At 50.9% G+C, this 22,689-nt stretch overlaps 2 protein-coding genes across 2 annotated transcripts; both read left to right on the plus strand.

Moving 5' to 3' along the window:
• The first annotated feature begins 214 nt into the window (after nucleotides 1-214).
• Nucleotides 215-13,916, plus strand: LPXN (leupaxin). Its single transcript, XM_048855080.2, has 9 exons — nucleotides 215-358; nucleotides 758-912; nucleotides 1,264-1,319; nucleotides 3,266-3,368; nucleotides 3,969-4,151; nucleotides 4,499-4,672; nucleotides 4,823-4,904; nucleotides 12,680-12,828; nucleotides 13,187-13,916. The coding sequence occupies exons 1-9, from the start codon at nucleotides 346-348 to the stop codon at nucleotides 13,451-13,453; spliced, it is 1,182 nt and encodes a 393-aa protein (XP_048711037.1). The 5' UTR covers nucleotides 215-345; the 3' UTR covers nucleotides 13,454-13,916.
• A 123-nt stretch (nucleotides 13,917-14,039) lies between these two features.
• LOC142072460 (uncharacterized) lies at nucleotides 14,040-17,612 on the plus strand. The gene is made up of 2 exons (XM_075129217.1): nucleotides 14,040-16,373; nucleotides 16,962-17,612. Exons 1-2 carry the CDS (start codon nucleotides 15,791-15,793, stop codon nucleotides 17,480-17,482), a joined length of 1,104 nt encoding a protein of 367 aa, XP_074985318.1. The 5' UTR covers nucleotides 14,040-15,790; the 3' UTR covers nucleotides 17,483-17,612.
• Nucleotides 17,613-22,689: the final 5,077 nt, after the last annotated feature.

Raw genomic sequence — 22,689 nt, forward strand, 5'->3', positions numbered from 1 at the left:
TCACTGTGTACAATTGCTCTCCTGGATATAGGGTCAGCAGAGTGCCCTGATCACATGGAAGAAAGCAGCCACATCACCTTTGTGGTACATCTGTAAGACTCTACCTGGGCCAGTCCTCCCTGCTTTCCCTTCTCAGTGATTTGGGTTCATTATGCTTTAGTTGAAACATGTGACTCACGAAAAAAGTCCCCGGCCTCTGAAGAGAGGAAGTGCAGCTGAAGAGAGGAACTGAAAGAGTCTGCAGGAGCCTCTCGCTCATTGCCTCGCTCATTTCCCCTGTGATCCTGCCACCCCATACATCTTGGCTCTCCTCCTTGGAGCAAAGGGGAGAGAGGACTTAGTGCAATGGATGACTTGGGTAAGTGAACCCCCCTTCCAATGGAAGAGCAAGGAGTGGACTCTTGAGTTAGGCCCCCAAATTGGGTTTGATGCTGACACCACCTAGTCCAGCCCTGGATCTGTCGCAGCCAGAGCGGCCCGGCCCTAGGCGTGGCTGGGGTGGCACAGCACGGCCTGACCCCGGAGCGGCCCAGACCCAGGTGTGGCCGGAGCAGGCCAGCCGTGCCTGGGGCTGGGCTGCTCAGGCCACAGCTGCTCCAGGCCACAGACTGAGTTGGGGCCAGGGGAGGGGCACCCCTTCTGTGGCAGGTTGGGGCCCCGGTGCTGGTGTGGGGAGAGAGCACTGGGGGGAGTGTTGTGTGTCCTGTGTGGCAGGCGCAGTTTATATTGTTTGTCTCTAACCGGTTTTCTTGTTCAGATGCTTTGCTGGCAGAACTGGAAGAAAGCTCTAAGGAGCCCAAAGGGAACTACTCCCTTCTAACACACGGCTCCAGTGAGCAGAGACCAGCCGTAGCAGTGCCTGAGACAGACGCTGTCCAGAACGAGAAACTAGTCACCTCAGGGACCCATAAGGTATTCCCTTCAGTGCCTGTTGGGGCTGCCTACACACAAGGTACCCGGCAGAAATCCATCCTCTACAACAGGGAGGTTGAGACCCTGCAGAACTCAGCACATGAAGGTTGTCCCATGCAGACAGTTACATCTGTGCCCTAGAGATGTTACAGGCCCATCCAGCCCCTCCTGACTATAATTTAGGAGAATGCCGAGAGTGGAGAAGCGATTTCCAGATGATCAATTAACCACTAATTCTCCTTAATTAGCCATATTCACAGTAAGGCAGGATCTGGAAATACAGTATAACTGGACTGGGTATAAGGAAATGGGCTGCTTTCTTTGTATATCCCTTGTTCTTTCTGTTTCCAGGTACAGCCTGCATTAAGTACTTGGCTCCAGGAATCAGATGACAAAAATGTCTACAGGTAAATGCTGTACCGGGGAGGGAAAGCTGTTTTATTGATCCTTCCAGTACACCCATCTGTATCTCCTCAGCACTGCTTCCTATAAATGCCTGCTCCCCCATGATGCTTAATGAAAAATTAACCTACCCTGATCCCCCACCACGGCAGGACAGAGCCGGTTTGAGGTGGTACTGCCCATACCAGCCTTTCTCTGGTGGCCTCGTCAGTTTCTGCAGGGTCTAACCGTGGGTCAAAAAGAAGTTTCCAACCCTTCTGGTTGCGCCCATCTCAGTCTGAACAGGACCCAATTCAGGGCTGAGGCTGCAGGCAGGCAGGGGGTAATAATAAATAATGAATAATGCCCCATCCCAGGGCATAGAAAGGCCTAAACATGGCAGAACTGCCAGCGTGGAGAAGGGGGTTGGTGACACGGTGGTGCAGAGGAGTTACCTGTGGATCTGCCAGTATGAAAATCAACACCCCCCACAGGAGGTGGAGAGAATCCACAACCTCTGCTTACAACCAGTGGACTGGTAGTAGTGACCACAGAGCAGCAAAACTGCACCAAGCTACCAGTTGGTGCCTGTGTGCCCAAGTCTCCTCGGCTCCCCTGTGTGCCCAAGTGTCCTCGGCTCCCTGGTGTGAAGTGTGGCACAGGGTGGGCTAGGAGGGGGCTGTACTAGTGGGTTAATTATATATTTGTATTGGGGTAGCAGAGGTTTCAATCAGGATCGCCTCATTGCGCTAACTGCTGTACACATGGCAAAAAGGCCTCTAGCTTGAAGGCCTTACAATCTTTGATTAAAACAGTTGAATCGGGAGCTTAATAATGATTTAAATGTCATATTGTTCTTTACGTCATTGCTGATCGTTGTACAAGAAATATCCAGTTACTGGAAGTCTGTGGGTGGTACTTAGGGTGTGAGAGGGGTTTGGTTAAGGGGGTGGTGGCTGGGGAGTCTGTAGGCCTGGTTGGGCAAAGGGATGGTCTCTGGATTGGTAAGGGGATGGTATCTGGATGTGTGGGAGTCGCTTGGATAAGGGATTGGTACCTGGGTGTGTGGGCATGGTTTGGCTAAAGGAAGGGCAGCTGGGTGTGTGGGAGTGTCTTGGCTAAGGGGGTGGTACCTGGGTATGTGGGTGTGGCTTGGCTAAGGGGATGGTACCTGGGTGTGTGGGTGTGGCTTGGCTAAGGGGATGGTACCTGGGTGTGTGGGTGTGGCTTGGCTAAGGGGAAGGTACCTGGGTGTGTAGGAATGGCTTGGCTAAGGGGGTGGTACCTGGGTAGAATACCCCCGAACCTCTCCACTGACCCTCTCTCCAGTTACTAATCCTTTCCTCTCCTTCGTCCTCCAGTAGTTGCTGGTTATACTCCGCCCCCTCCAAACACCCAGATCTGGCTCCACCCCTGCCTCCCTGCCACTAGTTCAGTGGGCCGTTGCTCACTGACTGGCTATTGGGGGAAACCTTCCCTAAACTCCACAGCTCCCTCCCCAGACACATCCCCACCTGCCCTGCCCTCCACTCACAAGTCCCTGACTGTATTTAGTGCCTGTCTACGTGGGGACACTTAGGAAAGCTCATCTAAATGACCTTTTAAAGTGGGTTAGTTAAACCTCATTAAACCCCTGTGTGGATCGTCTCATTCAGAATTAAAGTGCCCTTAATTCAGTTTATCTTAATTCTGTTCCTGAACAGGAACACCCAGCATCTGCTCTGGGGATCAGACGATAACTGATGATGGGGAGATGCGTTTGTTTCCCTTCTCTAGGGGTGTCCCTCACACCCTGCTCTACTTCCATGCTCACTGGGGTGAGCACCATGCTTCCAGTGAACGCTTTGGTGTTCCTGTGGTCTGGTGGTGGCAGGGTGGGTCTGGCTGCTGGGAGCTGAGTAAAGGGGGCTCATGGTGGGGTTGAAGCAGTGACCTACTCTCTTTGACACGGACGTCTCTCTTCTACCCGCAGTGAGGTTCCAACTCCGCAGCTGTCGCTTCTTTCCCCTCCCCCCCCGACGGCTGCTCAGCAGCTGGATGAGCTTTTATCCCATTTGGGCCAGATGCAGTCCAAGGTGAGTCCTGGCCATGCAACCCCCTCCTCCAGAAGAACCAGGGGCACCACTTTGCAAAGCTTCAGTTGAGATGCAGGCCTTGGGCTCTTCCTTGGGAATGGCCCCTGCCCACGGCTGAATTAAACTTGTGAGCCCAGCACTGCTGGGCCATGGCCCACCCTCCCATTCTGCCCCTCGCTCTGCCCTGAGACCACACCCCCACTCAAGACTCATCCCCTGAGGCTCCGCCCACCACGTGCACAGGGCGGGAGGGGGTGGAGAGGAATGGGTGGCAGGCGGGGCCTGCGGTGGGGAAGAGGCCAAGTGGGGACAGGGCATCGGGATGGCACGCAGGTGGAGTGGGGGAGCAGGGTCATGGTCTGGGCGCTGGGGCCCCTTCTGAGTGTGGGCCCAGCACCATGGCACCATTGGTGCCATTGGCAACCTGGCACTGCCCCTGTCCCACGTTCCAGCTGGCAATGGCAAAGCCTGGCGTTCTTCTGTTGGTGCAGTAGAAACAGCTCCCTAGGTGAGGGGGAAAGGGGGAAGCTGTAGGGCCAAGCCCCTGGCGGGAACATGAAGCCAAACATTCTCACGGCGTGGTCTCCTCCTTTCTGGCAGATCTCAGCGGTGGGTTCTGCTGTAGAACCGGAACGTGCCAGGGGGCCATCAGCAGTGGGGCCAAGTCCCGGCAGCACTCTTGAGAGCATGCTGGGGGACCTGACGCAAGAGCTGCAGGACCTCGGCATCACGGCCGTGCCTAAGGGCAACTGTGCTTCCTGCCGCAAACCCATCGCTGGAAAGGTGAGAGGGGATGGCATGGACCCTGCAGCTGTCTGTCAGTCTATATGCGTGTCCCTCTGTCTCACCAGGGTTGGCTCCTTCCACTCTTGATTGCTCAGAGCTATAAGATCTGCTTGGTCAGACAGTATGTTTCCCCCAGTCCCTCCTTTAGGTGAGGGGATCTCTTTCTCCCCAAAAAGTCCTATAACAGCTGAGTCTCCTGCTGTCTCAGCCACCATCTCTAGGACCATGCGAGGATCCCTATTCCTATCATGGCTTCCCCAAACTGCTGGGTCCCCCATGTACCAATGGGCTCAGTGGCGGAGATTCTCTGGGCAAAGACTTCCTGGGTTTTGTCCTGTCTCTAGATGATCACTGCTCTGGGAAAGACGTGGCATCCCGAGCACTTCACCTGCACCCAATGCGGACAGGAGATGGGCTCCAGTGCTTTCTACGAGCGAGGCGGCCTGGCGTACTGCCAGGAGGATTATCACCAGCTCTTCTCCCCCCGCTGTGCCTACTGTGCCGGGCCCATCCTGGAGGTAAATAGAGCTGACTCTGCCCTCCTGGTTCTAACTCCTGCCAGCGAAGGTTCCTGGTTGGATTAACCAGGAGGCTGCTTTTTCTTGCCCCTCTCCTCTCGTAGCTCTCTGCCGATAGTGCACACCCCAGTCACTTCGTTCTCTTTGCAGAAAGTTCTGACGGCCATGGACAAGACTTGGCACCCGGAGCACTTCTTCTGTGCTCACTGTGGGAAGGTGTTCAGCAATGATGGTGCGTCCCCTGCTCTTCTCCTGCCATACGTAGAAAGTCGGGATTCCACGGGGATCTAGGCCTCTGTCTTGACCCACAGTCCCGCTGCTGTTCCAGCCCTGGCCTCTCCCCAAAAGCTCCCCCCCTCAATTCCAACCTGCAGGCCCCTGTTATCCCCTCCCTCAACTCCCTCTCACCCCCGCCTCCGCTCTGCCCATGCCCCTGAATCCTGACAGCAGCTGCCTACTATCTTAGCTCTGGGCTTCCCCCTACACCTCTGCCAGTTCCCCATATTCCTTACTTGGGTTCCCCACCCTCCTGCTATTCCAACCCTGGGCCTCCAGTCGTGAGTTGTGATTCTGTCAGGTGCACAGATCAGGGACAATTCTGGAAGGGAGCAGTCATTTCGCTGGGCACTCACTGCTAAAGTGCTCAGTCATATGAATAGATTCCCTCCCTCTGAGGCCCTAAGGGATACAGACTTTGGGGCCAGAGCTCCGGCCGTTAGCACCAGTGTGGAGTGCTGGTTACTATTTCCTATAGTTGTCACACAGACAGTGTTTAACTGTGTCATGGTGGCACAGCGGCACCTGTAACAACCCCGGTGACCACTTGCTCACAGCCCAGACAGTGGCACAAAATCCCCACAGTAGCAGCAATTGTCCATCTATGCATTTTGCCATCAGTTCCCCTTTAAGGCCCCATCCTGTCCCTGTGCAGTGTGCGTGTGTGTTAATTGCTTGCTTGCTGGGCCGCCCATGGTAGGTGCTCATTAATTTCCCCAGGCAGCCAGAGCAAAAACACTCCGTTCCTGCCAGGGGATTGTTCGCTGTGTTCTCGCCAGCCCTGCTCAGTAATTGACACCTGAGAGAGAGCCGGTGCTGAGGGCCTCGCTCATTCCCACTCGCTCATTCCCACGCTGCTAATTATAGCAGTGTTGTGGAAAGTTTAACTGATGAGTTCAGGCCCCAGCCCCTCTTGGGGCCTGTTCTTTCTTTGTCCCCTCCTGCATCCTGTCTTTGTTCTCTGGGGGCCTCTCTCCCCACATCAGTGACTTCTTGTTAGTGCTAAGTTTGAGGAGTTTGGCTAGCGATAGGCTGCTTATTCACCGGAGCAGGGACTGTGCACAGTATTGTATGATGCCCAGTACAGTGGGGCCATGATGCTAACTCGGACCTCTTCCATGATCCCAATACTATTCCTGGCACAGTGATCTTGTCTTATGGGGTCAGTCCCTACAGGTGGCAGCCAGTTCTGCCTGCACCCGTCTCTTGTAGCACACTCCGTTGTCACGAGATTGTCTAACTCAGCTCCTTGACTGCTGGGTTGAATTTGAATTCCTGCTTTTAGGGATGTCTGGTTTGTTCTAGGAATCCACCTTCTGCCTTTACTATTATTTATTATTATGGTAACACCTAGAGATTCCAGCTGAGATCAGGGCCCCATCGTGCCAGGCACTGCCCAGACACAGCGAGAGACAGGCCCTGCCCCAGCTGAGATCAGGGCCCTATCATGCCAGGAACTGCCCAGACACACAGCGAGAGACAGGCCCTGCCCCAGCTGAGACCAGGGTCCCATTGCATTGGGCACTGCACAGACACAGTGAGAGAAAGTCCTGGCCCTAAAGAGCTTCTTGGCTAAGTAGACAAGACAAAGGTTGGGAGAATGGAAGGTTCGTTATCTTCATTTTATAGAAGGGTAACTCAGGTCCGTAGAGAAGTGACATGTCAAGGTCACACAGCGAGTCTGTGACAGAGCTGGGCACTGGATCCAAATTTGAGGGCCCAGTGCAAGGCTGTAAGCACAAACCCAGCCTTCCTCTGCAAGACAGGGCAATTCTCTGAGAGAGTTCTCAGCAACGACAGGAAAAGTCATAAAGCAACATCCCATGGGCTCAGATTTTTAAAGGTATTTCAGGCATTGCTGTGCTCAGTGTTCATGAAATCCTAGAAGATCAGGGTTGGAAGAGGCCTCAGGAGGTCATCTAGTCCAACCCCCTGCCAGGGCTGGCCCACAACATTTTGGCACCTGAGGCGGGGAGCTCAAATGATGCCCCCATACCTCCTCGCTTGGGCCAAAACTTTGAAAAGTCTCAGTTCTGCCTTCTTCCTGTTCTACTCCACTCATGGTACTGCTCTGCTACCTACCCCAATAAAGGAGAACTAACAACTTAAAATGCCTTGTTCAAAAATTTTAAGTAACACTTAACTTTCAAATGCCTGAACAGCAAATGTAACTTTTCTTGTCTGCATAGTAAACACTGGCATTTTTATCTGTTTGAATAATCAAAGTGGTGCTTTCCGTGCCTTCTTGGTTGCAAAGATTTGAACTGCTTCCTGAAGGTCCACAGTCTGGGCCAGCTCATGCTCTATTGAGATGGTTGCAAGGCCGACCCGCCTCTCCTGTGTCATTGTGGAGCATAGATGTGTTTTTATTAACTTTAAGAAGTTCTTCACTGGCAACTGTTACAGGAAGTGTTAGAAGTATGTGCAGAGCAACAAAAGTATTTAGAAAGAGGGTGGTCATCTTATTTGTGCACATATATTCCAGAACAGCCTTTGGAGTTGATCCTGCTGAAATGTATATTGAAAGGGCTTTCAGGTCATCACCTAAATCACTTGCATCAATATCACGCATGTCATCATGTGTCAACTCTGTCTAGTGCCCTGTATTGCTGGTGTAGGTCTTCTTCAGGTATAGTGAGGAGTTTTGGAATATCATACAATATCCCAAATATACTACTGTGTTCCTTGAGCTGCATGAAACGTTCTTCAACTGACTGTATTGCACAATCTAGCACCTGGTTAAAGAATTCAACTTGGAATTGTTGTTTGGGGTCTCTTATGGGATTATCCCATGCCTCATAATCAAAATGTCGTCTTCTTTGGTGACTGTTGTATTCTTGAATGGGTGGGAAAATAGCTTCAGTGTGAAGTTCCTCTGCCAACTTCTGTGCACTCTTCAGAACATTTTGAAATCCCTCATCTGACCGGTAGGACTGTAGGTATGACTTTGCTTTGTCCAGTTGTTCCATTGCTCCAGATATATCAAGGTCAACACCTTGGAGTTTCTTGCTTACAATATTTATTTTAAACAGTATGATGTCATGCCACAACACTAAGCCACACACAAATTTGGAATTATGTGTGTTTCTGGTGATTCCATTCCCCTCTGCCACCGTTCTCCCACAAACAGTTCCTGTCATAGCATTAGCCTCCATAATGGCAACTATGGCGTCATCTATCTTCCAAATTTGGTGTTTGATAGGCTTTATCGCCTCCACTCAACTTTCCTGAGATCATGTGGCACTCAGTGGTTTCAGTGTCAGAGAGGATGTTCCCAGACGTTGCTTCAAAATTTGCCATCGATGAGTTGATGCAGAGAAAAATACATAGATGCTTTGAATTACAGTAAAAAATTCAGCAGCCTCACTAGAAACTGATGCTGCACCACTGACCACCAAGTTCAATGAATGAGAACTGCATGGGACAAAAAAAGTTCGAGGGTTTAACTCTCGGATCTGTGTCTGCACTCCTCTGTTCTTTCCTCTCATATTGGCACCATTATCATAGCCCGGACCTCTCAGCTATCGCAATTCCCTGTCATACCAGATCTTGTAGTATCATCAATGTAAATAAATTCTAGAGAATGCTCTCTGACAGTCACCATTGTAGGGACATTTTCACTAGGTTCTGTTGTTGTTACAAAACACACCATTAAAGTAAATTGTTCCGTATGGCTGATGTAAGGTGTGCAGTCCAGAATAACAGAGTAATATCTTGCTGACTTCAGATCTGCCACAATCTTCTGTTTGACTTTTGTTGCCAGTAACTGTATGATCTCATTTTGAATTGTTTTTTCAAGGTAGTGGTGTGTGTACATTTCTTGGGTGGTGACTCTTCTTAGATGCTCCGGGAGTACAGCATCAAACTCAGCCATCAGCTCCACAATTTTAAGGACGTTTCCATTGTTTGGCACCTACAGCTGATCTGAAGTGCCACGCAGTGCTAGGTTTTTGGTAGCAAGCATTCCCACAATGGCAATGAGCCTTTTCAGAACATTTTGCCAGTAAAGAGACGCTGATGCAATCTTCTCTTGATGCTGATCATCTATGGTGGCCTTTAACCTTAGTCTCATCACAAGCTCTTTCCACCTATGGAATGCTCTCTAGTGATTTGCTGCCTTCTCATGGCATGCCAGATTTCTAGCCAGATTTTTCCAGTCCTTTGTTCCTATAGAACCCAATGTGGCTGGAACATTAGACTGGAAGAGTTTGCAACAAAAACAGCATGCAGCATTCTGGGGTTTTGAGTACATAAGCCATGGCCCCTCCACTTTGTCACCATTGGGGATTTCACGCCAGTAATGTGTTGGATGGAAACTTCTATTTTCATTGTCTTTGGGGAACATGAAGTTTTTCACTTGCTGTGGCCCATGCAGTACAAGGAAGTCCCTCAGGCTACTGCTCAAGTGGGTCCACTGTCCTGGATCATCTAAACTTAAGAAACTAAACTCAGCAGCAGCTGTTTCTTGCACCTCCTCCACACTCTTCTCTGATCTACACTTTTCTTCAGGAATGTGAATGGTTACATCCATTTGAGATGGAGATATGGATGCTGCAGTAGCTGCCAGGTCACCTGCACTCTGACTAACTGGAAGATCAGGCATCTCCTCACCACTCACATCCTCACTGGGGCCGGAAGGCTCACCGTGAACGTTTGTGTCTATGTATCTCAGGAGAGCTCCTTCCTGCTTAGATAGAAAAGCTTCCTTTGCTTGCTTTATTTTTCTGAATGCTGCCCCAGAGGGGCGTTTTCTTCTTTCATTCTTGACTGCTATTCTGTGCCAACTATAGTGGCTCTCAACACTCAATTGAAGGGGACAAATAAGCAGGCTGGTAGCAGGGCCTGAGTGAGGAAAGTGAGGAAAGTCGTAAGGGCCTAACTGGCTCCTGCTACTTCAGTTGACTGCCTGTTCTCCTCAAGTGGGTTCAGGGAAGCAGCAGGAAACAGGAAACTCCCTGAGAAGGTGGTGTTAATCAGTCCAGGTTCCTGGGGGTGCTAAAGAGATACATAAGAGGCTCCTTCTCCTCTCTCTCTCTCTGCAGCTCCTGCTGCTTTCTGTTGTTCCCTCTCACCTTCTCTCTTGCCTGCCTGTTATGCCTCTAGTGCCCTCCTTCCTCCAGCACAGCACTCCACCATCTCTGTGCATCTAGAGCAGAGAGAATACACATGCACCAGCAGCAGACACAATTTTCTACACTCGGGGTCCTAGTGGCACCCTCCCCTCCCTGCCACAGTCTGGCACCTGAGGCAGCCGCCTCAGTTCGCCTCATGGTAAGGCCAGCCCTGCCCCCTGCTCAAAGAAGGACCAACACCAACTAAATCATCCCAGCCAAGGCTTTGTTAAGGCGGGCCTTAAAAACCTCGAAGGATGGAGATTCCACCACCTCCCTAGGGAACCCATTCCACTGCTTCGCCACCCTCCTAGTGAAATAGGTTTCCTAATATTCAACCTAAACCTCCCCCACTGCAACTTGAGACCATTGCTCCTTGTTCTGGCATCTGCCGCCACTGAGAACAGCTGAGCTCCATCCTCTTTGGAACCCCCCTTCAGATAGTTGAAGGCTGCTATCAAATCCCCCTCACTCTTCTCTTCTGCAGACTAAATAACCCCAGTTCCCTCAGCCTCTCCTCATAAGTCATGTGCCCCAGCCCCCTAATCATTTTGGTTGCCCTCCACTGGACTCTCTCCAATTTGTCCCCATCCCTTCTGTAGTGGGGGCCCAAAACTGGACACACTACTCCAGATGTGACCTCACCAGTGCCGAATAGAGGGGAATAATCACTTCCCTCGATCTGCTGCAATGTTCCTACTAATGCAGCCCAATATGCCGTTTGCCTTCTTGGCAACAAGGGCACACTGCTGACTCATATCCAGCTTCTTGTCCACTGTAATCCCCAGGTCCTTTTCTGCAGAACTGCTGCTTAGCCAGTCGGTCCCCAGCCTGTAGCGGTGCATGGGATTCTTCCGTCCTAAGTGCAGTCCTCTGCACTTGTCCTTGTTGAACCTCAACAGATTTCTTTTGGCCCAATCGTCCAATTTGTCTAGGTCACTCTGGATCCTATCCCTACCCTCCAGCATATCTACCTATACCTCCAGCTTAGTGTCATCTGTGAGCTTGCTGGGGGTGCAATCCATCTCATCATCCAGATCATTAATAAAGATGTTGAACAAAACTGGCCCCACGACTGACCCCTGGGGCACTCCGCTTGATACCGGCTGCCAACTAGACATTGAGCCGTTGATGACTACCTGTTGAGCCCGACAATCTATCCACCTTATAGTCCATTCATCCAATCCATACTTTAACTTGCTGACAAGAATACTGTGGGAGACCGTAACAAAAGCTTTGCTAAAGTCAAGATATATCATGTCCACTGTTTTCCCCATATCCACAGAGCCAGTTATCTCATCATAGAAGGGAATCAGGTTGATCAGGCATGACTTGCCCTTGGTGAATCCATGTTGACTGTTCCTGATCACCTTTCTCTCCTCTAAGTGCTTCAAAATGGATTCCTTGAGGATCTGCTCCATGATTTTTCTAGGGACTGAGGTGAGGCTGACCAGTCTGTAGTTCCCTGGATTCTCCTTCTTCCCTTTTTTAAAGATGGGCACTATATTTGCCTTTTTCCAATCATTCGGCACCTCACCCGATCACCACAAGTTTTCAAATATAATGGCCAATGGCTCTGCAATCATATCGGCCAATTCCCTCGGCACCCGTGGATGCATTATATCTGGATCCATGGACTTGTGCATGTCCAGATTTTCTAAATAGTCCTTAACCTGTTCTTTCACCACTGAGGGCTGCTCACCTCCTCCCCACAGTGTGTTGCCCAGGACAGCAGTGTGGGAGCTGACCTTGTCTGTGAAAACAGAGGCAAAAAAAACATTGAGTACTTCAGCTTTTTCCACATCATCTGTCACTAGGTTGCCTCCCCCATTCATTAAGGGTACCACACTTTCCCTGACCTTTTTCTTGTTGCTAACATACCTGTAGAAACCCTTCTTGTTACGCTTCACATCCCTTGCTAGCTGCAACTCCAGTTGTGTTTGGCCTTCCTGATTTCACCCCTGTATGCTCAAGCAATATTTTTATACTCCTCCATAGTCATCTGCCCAAGTTTCCACTTCTTGTGTGCTTCCTTTTTGTGTTTAAGCTCACCAAAGATTTCACTGTTAAGCCAGGCTCGTTGCCTGCCATATTTGCTATTCTTTCTGCACATCAGGATGGTTTGTTCCTGCACCCTCAATAAGGCTTCTTTAAAATACAGCCAGCTTTCCTGGACTCCTTTCCCCCTCATATTAGCCCCATAGTGTGCAATGCCTAACTGATTTAGGAACTAAAATATCATTTTCAAAAGGCATTTAGGCTCCTAAATCAGTTAGTCATCACAACACTGAAGACAACAATGTCTAAATGCCTTTGAAAATCTGGGCCCTGGGGACTAGTGAGCATTTCTCCCTGTAATTCCCAAGTTTGGCCACAGGGGGAGCAAATGAGAAGGAAAGCAGGAGTGTGGCTGTGAGAAATTTGCATCTTAAAGAGGAATATCCGTGCACAGTGTTTGTTGTCCAGGCCCAGCATGAATCAGAGTGGGCAGTGTAACTCAGGTATGTTCTCCGGCTCCCTGGGGTAGGTTTGGAGCTTGGCAGGAAGGGTCCCTGTCTGTGTCCTCCCATTGGGATTCAGGTGCACTTCATGGATGTCTTCTTCCTGCTTGCCTCTGCAGGTTTCCATGAGAAGAATGGGAAGCCGTACTGCCAGAAGGACTTCCTGGCCATGTTCTCTCCTAAATGCAGAGCCTGTGAGCGGCCTGTGATGGATAACTACCTGTCCGCGCTCCAGGGCGTCTGGCACCCCGAGTGCTTTGTGTGTGGGGTGAGTGTGCGGAGTCCCATGCAGGGGGCTGGAGGGACACCTGGGCTTTAATCTTCAGGAAGGTGATGCAGGGCATGGCCAGGTGAGGGTCAGGAGGTTCTTTCCTATAGATCACTAAGAACCTCTCTAGCAGCTGAGTGTGATTCCAGCTCCCTTATCGGGGATGGCTGGGTGAAGCACCAGGGTAGAGGGGCCAGGGGCTAGATAGGTGAGGGGACTGGGTCCCATATGGTGGCTGGATGGGCAAGGGAGCAGGGCCCATATGGGGGCCAGATGGGTGAGGGGCAGAACACCATATGCAGGTTGGCAAGGTGCTTAGTTAGGGATGAGGTCTCAATGCTCCTTCCCCCTCCCTTAGGACTGTTTCAGCAGCTTCACCACCGGCTCCTTCTTTGAGCTAGACGGCCGCCCCTACTGCGAGCTTCACTTCCACCAGCGCCAGGGCTCGGTGTGTCACGGCTGTGGGAAGCCCATCACCGGGCGCTGCATCAGTGCCATGGGGCACCGGTTCCACCCCGAGCACTTCATCTGCGCCTTCTGCCTTAGCCAGCTGCAGAAGGGCACCTTCCGGGACCATGGTGACAAAGCCTACTGCCACGCCTGCTACGGCAAGCTTTTTGTGTGACTTCTGCGCTGGCCCAAGGGGAGGGGGCTAAGTACCAAAACTGGCTCTGTGGGACAGCCCCCTCTGGCATCCTTAGCCAGAGGCTGAGATACAGGGAGAGGGACCACAGGCCAGAGTCAACAAAGAGCAGCCTCCTTCAATGGGCCTGAACCACTGATTGTTTAAATCAATAGCACTCCATTGATGTCCTTTCTGGTAAATATTAGCTGAAGGTCTGGCCCAATATGTTTGGAGAGAGCGGGGTTCCCTCCCCAGTGACAGCCACTGCGGTCTCCTTCCCAGGAACCTGCCCCTGCCCCTTGATCATCCCTTCCTGGACGTTCTGCTCCTTCAGGCTGTGCTCTGCTTCTCTCCCCTCCAGTGCACGATTTCACCTGCTCCTCTGTTCTCACCTTTGAGCTATACTCATGGTAAATGTAACTGGATGAGGGCGCTGCCCAGAAATAAACATCTTAGTATTCTCTGTGGTTGGTTCTGCATATAGGTTTGGACAGGGATGTGGGGGGAGGGGAGGGATTGATTCTGAGACTTCCGAAGCGGCATCCCTGGATTTCACCTCAGAGGAGAACAATAAGGATAAAGAACAAACACAGTGGGGTCAAGAGGTGGGATAGAACCTTTCAGTTTTGGGGGAGCAGGTTAACATAGAACAAGCTCATTGCTACATGTAAAGGCTTGGGTCCATCCAGCAGCTGACATGTCCCTTTCATTAGCAAAATCCTTCTTTATTTTCTGTTCCCGAGCCATCACATACACATTTCCATTTTGGGCTCCTCTAGAAACGGCCCAACCTGATCAGACTCCCACATCCATCTAGCCCAGTCTCCTGTCTCCAACATTGGCAGTACTAGATGCTGCAAAGGAAAGTGTAAGAACCCTGCAGTAGAAGCTATGGGATAATCTGCCCCTTGCATTAGAATCATAGAAATTAGGGTTGGCAGAGACCTCAGGAGGTCATCTAGTCCAATCCCCTGCTCAAAGCAGGTTTCATTCTGGTCTCTAATAGTCAGAGATCAGCTTAAACCAATGTGTTCCACAATATTTTTGTAATCATGAATTAGTCTAACTCTGGATATTCTTGTTATCTGTGTAAATATCCACTCCCTTTTTTAATCTAATTACGTTCTTGGTATCAGTGACTTCCTATGGCAGTGAGTTCCACAGTCTAATTCCGCATTGTATGAAAAAGTATTTCCCTTTTGAATTTCCCACTTTTCAGTTTCACTGACTGTCCCTTTGTTCTTGTGTTAGGAGACAGGAAGAATAGAAACTCCCAATCTACCTTCTCCAAACCATTGATTATTTTATACAGTTCCATCCAGTCCCCTCTTACCTGGCTCCTCATTAAAGTAACAATCCCCATCTTTTCAGTCTCCCTTCCTAAGAGATTGTTTCCAGGCCCTTGATCATTCTTGTCACCCTTCTCTGAATCCCTCTAGTTTGGCAACATCCTTCTGGAGATGGGTTGCCCAGTGCTGCACACAATAATCAGATGAGACCACCCAGGGCTTTATAGAATGGTGTTATAATGTTCTCCTCACAGGGAAAGACAGAGGTATGGTTTGCATGTGAGCTTTTGGGGGGATATTAAAACAAAACATCCACCTACCAAAATAAACAGTAAACAGGGTCCGTCAGCTTCTTCCATCATTGTCTTTCCCTCTTTGGAGAGGTTAACGCTTGACTCTAGCACCAACTGAGCACCTCGTCCTGCTCCCAGTGAAGCCACGGTGTCTCATGGAATCTGTAGTTCAGGGTATCTCCTGCTCCCATCCTCTTCTACAGACTGGGCTCCTGGTTGGACTTATATCTCCCAAGATCTCCACAATCTCCCCTCTTGGTGAGGGGAGGTGGTTGCATCCTAGCAGTTGCGTTGCCATGGTGCATCATGGGAGATGAAGTCCTGCTTAGGTCCTGCTTTGAGCAAGGAGGGGTTGGACTAGATGACCTCCTGAGGTCTCTTCCAACCCTAATCCTCTATGCCCTGGTCTACACTAGGACTTTAGGTCGAATTTAGCAGCATTAAATCGATGTAAACCTGCACCTGTCCACACAATGAAGTCCTTTATTTCGACTTAAAGGGCTCTTAAAATCGATTTCCTTACTCCACCCCTGACAAGTGGATTAGCGCTTAAATCGGCCTTGCCGGCTCGAATTTGGGGTACTGTGGACACAATTCGACAGTATTGGCCTCTGGGAGCTATCCCAGAGTGCTCCATTGTGACCGCTCTGGACAGCACTCTCAACTCAGATGCACTGGCCAGGTAGACAGGAAAACAACCGCGAACTTTTGAATCTCATTTCCTGTTTGGCCAGCGTGGCAAGCTGCAGGTGACCATGCAGAGCTCATCAGCAGAGGTGACCATGATGGAGTCCCAGAATCGCAAAAGAGCTCCAGCATGGACCGAACGGGAGGTACGGGATCTGATCGCTGTATGGGGAGAGGAATCCGTGCTATCAGAACTCTGTTCCAGTTTTCAAAATGCCAAAACCTTTGTCAAAATCTCCCAGGGTATGAAGGACAGAGGCCATAACAGGGACCCGAAGCTGTGTCGAGTGAAACTGAAGGAGCTGAGGCAAGCCTACCAGAAAACCAGAGAGGCGAACGGCCGCTCCGGGTCAGAGCCCCAAACATGCCGCTTCTATGATGAGCTGCATGCCATTTTAGGGGGTTCAGCCACCACTACCCCAGCCATGTTGTTTGACTCCTTCAATGGAGATGGAGGCAATACGGAAGCAGGTTTTGGGGACGAAGAAGATGATGAGGAGGAGGAGGTTGTAGATAGCTCACAGCAAGCAAGTGGAGAAACCGGTTTTCCCGACAGCCAGGAACTGTTTCTCACCCTGGACTTGGAGCCAGTACCCCCCGAACCCACCCAAGGCTGCCTCCTGGACCCAGCAGGTGGAGAAGGGACCTCCGGTGAGTGTACCTTTTAAAATACTACACATGGTTTAAAAGCAAGCATGTGAAAGGATTACTTTGCCCTGGCATTCGCGGTTCTCCTGGATGTACTCCCAAAGCCTTTGCAAAAGGTTTCTGGGGAGGGCAGCCTTATTGCATCCTTCATGGTAGGACACTTTACCACTCCAGGCCAGTAGCACGTACTCGGGAATCATTGTAGAACAAAGCATTGCAGTGTATGTTTGCTGGCATTCAAACAACATCCATTCTTTATCTCTCTGTGTTATCCTCAGGAGAGTGAGATATAATTCATGGTCACCTGGTTGAAATAGAGTGGTTTTCTTCAGGGGACACTCAGAGGAGCCCATTTCTGCTGGGCTGTTTGCCTGTGGCTAAACAGAAATGTTCCCCACTGTTAGCCACAGGGAGGGGGGAGGGTTGAGGGGGTAGCCACGCGGTGGGGGGAGGCAAAATGCGACCTTGTAACGAAAGCACATGTGCTATGTATGTAATGTTAACAGCAAGGTTTACCCTGAAAGAGTATAGCCACTGTTTTATAAAATGTGTCTTTTTAAATACCGCTGTCCCTTTTTTTTTCTCCACCAGCTGCATGTGTTTCAATGATCACAGGATCTTCTCCTTCCCAGAGGCTAATGAAGCTTAGAAAGAAAAAAAACCGCACTCGAGATGAAATGTTCTCTAAGCTTATGCTGTCCTCCCACACTGACAGAGCACAGACGAATGCGTGGAGGCAAAAAATGTCAGAGTGCAGGAAAGCACAAAATGACCGGGAGGAGAGGTGGCGGGCTGAAGAGAGTAAGTGGTGGGCTGAAGACAGGGCTGAAGCTCAAATGTGGCGGCAGCGTGATGAGAGGAGGCAGGATTCAATGCTGAGGCTGCTGGAGGACCAAACCAGTATGCTCCAATGTATGGTTGAGCTGCAGCAAAGGCAGCTGGAGCACAGACTGCCACTACAGCCCCTGTGTAACCAACCGCCCTCCTCCCCAAGTTCCATAGCCTCCACACCCAGACGCCCAAGAACGTGGTGGGGGGGCCACCGGACAACCAGCCACTCCGTCACAGAGGATTGCCCAAAAAAAAGAAGTCTGTCATTCAATAAATTTTAAAGTTGTAAACTTTTAAAGTGCTGTGTGGCATATTCCTTCCCTCCTCCACCACCCCTCCTGGGCTACCTTGGTAGTCATCCCCCTATTTGTGTGATGAATGAATAAAGAATGCATGAATGTGAAACAACAATGACTTTATTGCCTCTGCAAGCGGTGATCGAAGGGAGGAGGGGAGGGTGGTTAGCTTACAGGGAAGTAGAGTGAACCAAGGGGCGGGGGGTTTCATCAAGGAGAAACAAAGAGAACTTTCACACCGTAGCCTGGCCAGTCATGAAACTGGTTTTCAAAGCTTCTCTGATGCGTACCGCGCCCTCCTGTGCTCTTCTAACTGCCCTGGTGTTTGGCTGCGCGTAACCAGCGGCCAGGCGATTTGCCTCAACCTCCCACCCCGCCATAAACGTCTCCCCCTTACTCTCACAGAGATTGTGGAGCGCACAGCAAGCAGTAATAACAGTGGGAATATTGGTTTCGCTGAGGTCTAAGCGAGTCAGTAAACTGCGCCAGCGCGCCTTTAAACGTCCAAATGCACATTCTACCACCATTCTGCACTTGCTCAGCCTGAAGTTGAACAGCTCCTGACTACTGTCCAGGCTGCCTGTGTACGGCTTCATGAGCCATGGCATTAAGGGGTAGGCTGGGTCCCCAAGGAGAACTATAGGCATTTCAACATCTGTAACGGGTTATTTTCTGGTCTGGGAATAAAGTCCCTTCTTGCAGCTTTTGACACAGACCAGAGTTCCTGAAGATGCGAGCGTCATGTACCTTTCCTGGCCATCCCACGTTGATGTTGGTGAAACGTCCCTTGTGATCCACCAGAGCTTGCAGCACTATTGAAAAGTACCCCTTGCGGTTTTTACTTGGCGTACTTGGCGGCTTGGTGCTCCGGTGCCAAGATAGGGATATGGGTTCCGTCTATGGCCCCACCACAGGGAATCCCATTGCAGCAAAGCCATCCACTATGACCTGCACATATCCCAGGGTCACTACCCTTGACATCAGCAGATCTTTGATTGCGTGGGCTACTTGCATCACAGCAGCCCCCACAGTAGATTTGCCCACTCCAAATTGATTCCCAATTGACCGGTAGCTGTCTGGCATTGCAAGCTTCCACAGAGCTATTGCCACTCGCTTCTCAACTGTGAGGGCTGCTCTCATCTTGGTATTCTTGCACCTCAGGGCAGGGGAAAGCAAGTCACAAAGTTCCATGAAAGTGCCCTTACGCATGCGAAAGTTTCGCAGCCACTGGGAATCATCCCAGACCTGCAACACTATGCGGTCCCACCAGTCTGTGCTTGTTTCCCGAGCCCAGAATCGGTGTTCCACGGCATGAACCTGCCCCATTGGCACCATGATGCAAGCATTGGCAGGGCCCATGCTTTCAGAGAAATCTGTGTCAATGTCCTGATCACTCACGTGACCGTGCTGACGTCGCCTCCTCGCCCGGTATCGCTTTGCCAGGTTCTGGTGCTGCATATACTGCTGGATAATGCGTGTGGTGTTTAAAGTGCTCCTAATTGCCAAAGTGAGCTGAGCGGCCTCCATGCTTGCCTTGGTATGGCGTCCGCACAGAAAAAAGGCGCGGAACGATTGTCTGCCGTTGCTCTGACGGAGGGAGGGGCGACTGACGACACGGCTTACAGGGTTGGCTTCAGGGAGCTAAAATCAACAAAGGGGGTGTCTTTACATCAAGGAGTATTTCAGGCAGGACTTCACGGAGGGTTCCAATAAGAAATGGTGCACCTAAGTTATTGTTCTTATTGGAACAAGGAGGTTAGCCTGGCCTCTGATTGATACATGGCTAGATTTACCTCGCTGCACCTTCTCTGTGAGTGACTGCAGTGTGACCTAGAGGAATGAGTCCCCTAGACAGGGGAGGGGGGGAAGCAAATGAGTACAAAACAAATCTGGTCTAGTTCTTGTTTTGATCCACTCCATCTATCTTTTACATCTTTGGCTGGCAGCAGACGGTGCAGAAGGACTGCATGCCATCCACATCTCATGGCTGCTCGGCAGAAGATGGTACAGTACGACTGCTAGCCATCTTCAGCTCTTGCCTGCCCGGCAGAAGATGGTACAATATGACTGCTAGCAATCCGTATCGCCTGCCTGCTCACCATAAGACGGTTCAATAGGACTGACTGAAGGACTAAAGAGAATGACCTGGTCAAGTCACTCCAAATTTAGTCCCTGCGCCCATGTCTGCCCAGGCGCTCCCAGCCGACGTGGCCAGGAGCACCTCGGACACGACGAGGACGGCTACCAGTCATATTGCACCGTCTGTGCCAGAAGGCAATGGTTGCTGCTACTGTGTAGCAATGCCATACCGCGTCTGCCAGCACCCAGGAGACATAGGGTGACGGTTACCTGAGCGGGCTCCATGCTTGCCGTGGTATGGCGTCTGCACAGATAACTCAGGAAAAAAGGCGCGAAACGATTGTTTGCCCTTGCTTTCACGGAGGGAGGGAGGGAGGGAAGGGGGGCCTGACGATATGTACCCAGAACCACCCGCGACAATGTTTTAGCCCCATCAGGCATTGGGATCTCAACCCAGAATTCCAATGGGCAGCGGAGACTGTGGGAACTGTGGGATAGCTACCCACAGTGCAACGCTCCGGAAGTCGACTCTAGCCTCGGTACTGTGGAAGCACTCCACCGAGTTAATGCACTTAATGCACTTAGAGCATTTTCTGTGGGGACACACACACTCGAATATATAAAACCGATTTCTAAAAAACTGACTTCTATAAATTCGACCTTATTCTGTAGTGTAGACATACCCTCTGATTCTATGAAGTCCAGCTGGGGAGCCCAACCTGCAGAGAAGAATGGTGGCATGAGGTACCCACTCTACAACTCCCATGAGGCACCACAGCGGCTTTTCAGAATCAAATTATTTGGGGGATTGGAAGTTTTTAGACAAAAAATTGTGAGGAAAGCAAATCCTTGGGGCGGGGGGGGGCAGTAAAGGCTAGTTAAAAACCCAAATTTTCATGTTGATGGAAAATTTCTGCCTGTTGTAACTGCCCTGGGTATCAGAGTTCTCTGTAATTGTGTCTTTCTGACACAGCACAACCTGGCCAACTGCCATCCCACAGGCCTATGCTGCTCATATAAACAGGAAATGCCTTGGTAGGTGTTACCAGCTAGCGCTTGCTGCACCAAACCACAGCAGGCTGCCTCCTCCTTGCTGCTAGCCACTTTGCATGCCTCAGAACAACTGTTGTAGCTAGCTGCTCTCCTGAAAGGTGCTGTTTGTGGTCTGGCATGACTAATCCATTCTGGCTGATGGTAATTTAGCAGAATGCAATCAACAGCCATGGAAGCAGATTGCAGCCAAAATCACTGAGCACAGTTCTCCACTTGCCATGCCCCCTGCATAAGCATTTAGGCACCAGATCCTCCCATGGGAGTGGGGCACCTAAATGCCTTTGAGGATCTGGGCTTCCCCTTGCTGACATTCTGCTCTGGTGGCTTCTCAGCCCTCCTTTGCAGAAGGCTCAGGATTGGAGAATCAGGCCAGATCTAGGCTTGCCCAGTTGGACTAACCATGCTGTGGAGAGAGAAGAACACCCGTAGGTCCAAAATCCCTGAGCAAGGATGGCAATGGCCATTCTGGTTATGGACAGGCCATGTGCCGATGTTACAGCTTCTCAGCACCAGGGCCCCATACCCTCCATCAGTGAGAACAGCTCTTACTGCTTAGGTTGCAGTAGAACCTCCAGTGGGGGAAAGGGATGGTGCTCTGGGGAAGAAGAGCGGTTCCATCACAGCATGGATGCTTCAGGCTTTTAATGAGATTGGACATGTGGAGAAGGATTGAGCACTCGGGCTGGGGGTGGGGGCATGGGTCTTGGCCCACCATGACAGGGTCTGGGAGCCAAAGCTGGTGGCCACCATGGCTGGGTGGTCAACTCCTTTAGAAGCTACACAAAGACCCTGTCATTTGTTGCATCTCCAGCCCTCCTTCCCTGGATACCATCCTAGCTGCTGTAACCTTGCTGCCAGAAGCAGCCCAGCAATAAGCACTGGGGCCTCTGCCCATGTGTATACATTGCCTTTTACCAGCCTAGCTGCCCTGCAGGTGCAGTAAAACACAAATCCCTGCTCAGGCCTCTCTGGGTCAGGTCACAACAGCTCTGTGGCTACCCACTGTTAGTGCACAAGTGACCATGCCTCAGAGAGGAATTCTGCTGGCAGCCCTGAGCTCCTGTGAGCTGGATTTGAGATTTGGCTGCCTGTAAATAATAGAGGTAACCAAATTAGAAGGTCTAGTTATGATAGGGGCAGCAAATGAGAGACCTGGGAGATCTGGGTTCAAGTTCAGCTCCGCTGCTGACCTGCTGGGTGACTATGGGCAAGTCATTGCATCGCCCTCTGCCTCAGTTTCCCTTTTGTCTGTTTAGACTGTATGCTCTTCAGGGCAGGGAGAACCTTATACTAGGTGTCTGCACAGTGCCTGGCACAATGAGGGTCTGTGCAGTGTCTGGCATAATGGGGGTCCCTGATCGGGTCTGTCCAGCACCTAGTGCAATGGGGACCCAGCCTTGGTGGGGATCTGTGCAGCGCCTGTCACAGTGGGATCTGGATCTCAGCTGGGGCCTTTAGGTGTCCTGTGCTGCAAACAATAAAAGCTGTTAGTTTCATTCCACTGATTGCTGCAGGGGAGGTGGGTCTGGGCTATAAAGGCACAGGCCCAGCCAGCCCATACTGAAATGAGTGCAGTGAACCCTTGTCTTTTCAGAGATCATCTTGAGAGAAGAGTTTCTATGAGCTTCTCATTTGCTGATCTGCAACACAACGGATTCTGATGCCCACGCATCTGCTTCCTGCACCCAGCTAAGGGGAAACAGCTGGTGGAAGCCGCAATAGAAGGCTTGTATCACTGCTGCTCTTCTAGTGCCCACAGTGCTGAACCTTCCTGCCCCACTAGCAGGGAAAGACATGACCTTTCTGTAGCCTGCTGTCTTCGATTCCCTGTGCTCTCGCCACTATTGGACAATAAGCAGCGTGCAGCAACCGCCACAGAGATGTACATAACAGGGATGGGGTGGGGACATCTCCATTGTCCCTGTGTTCCGAAGGCAGATCCCACCACGCGTAGTTGCTGTGGCAGTCAATGAAAAGTCGTTAGCCAGAGCACATTCAGCATTACAACAGAACCATCACCCCTGGTGACTTAGGGAAAGGACCCCATTCTGCCTCAGTGA

The sequence above is a fragment of the Caretta caretta genome, chromosome 6 (assembly GCF_965140235.1).
Source record: "Caretta caretta isolate rCarCar2 chromosome 6, rCarCar1.hap1, whole genome shotgun sequence".
Taxonomy (NCBI): Eukaryota; Metazoa; Chordata; order Testudines; family Cheloniidae; genus Caretta; species Caretta caretta.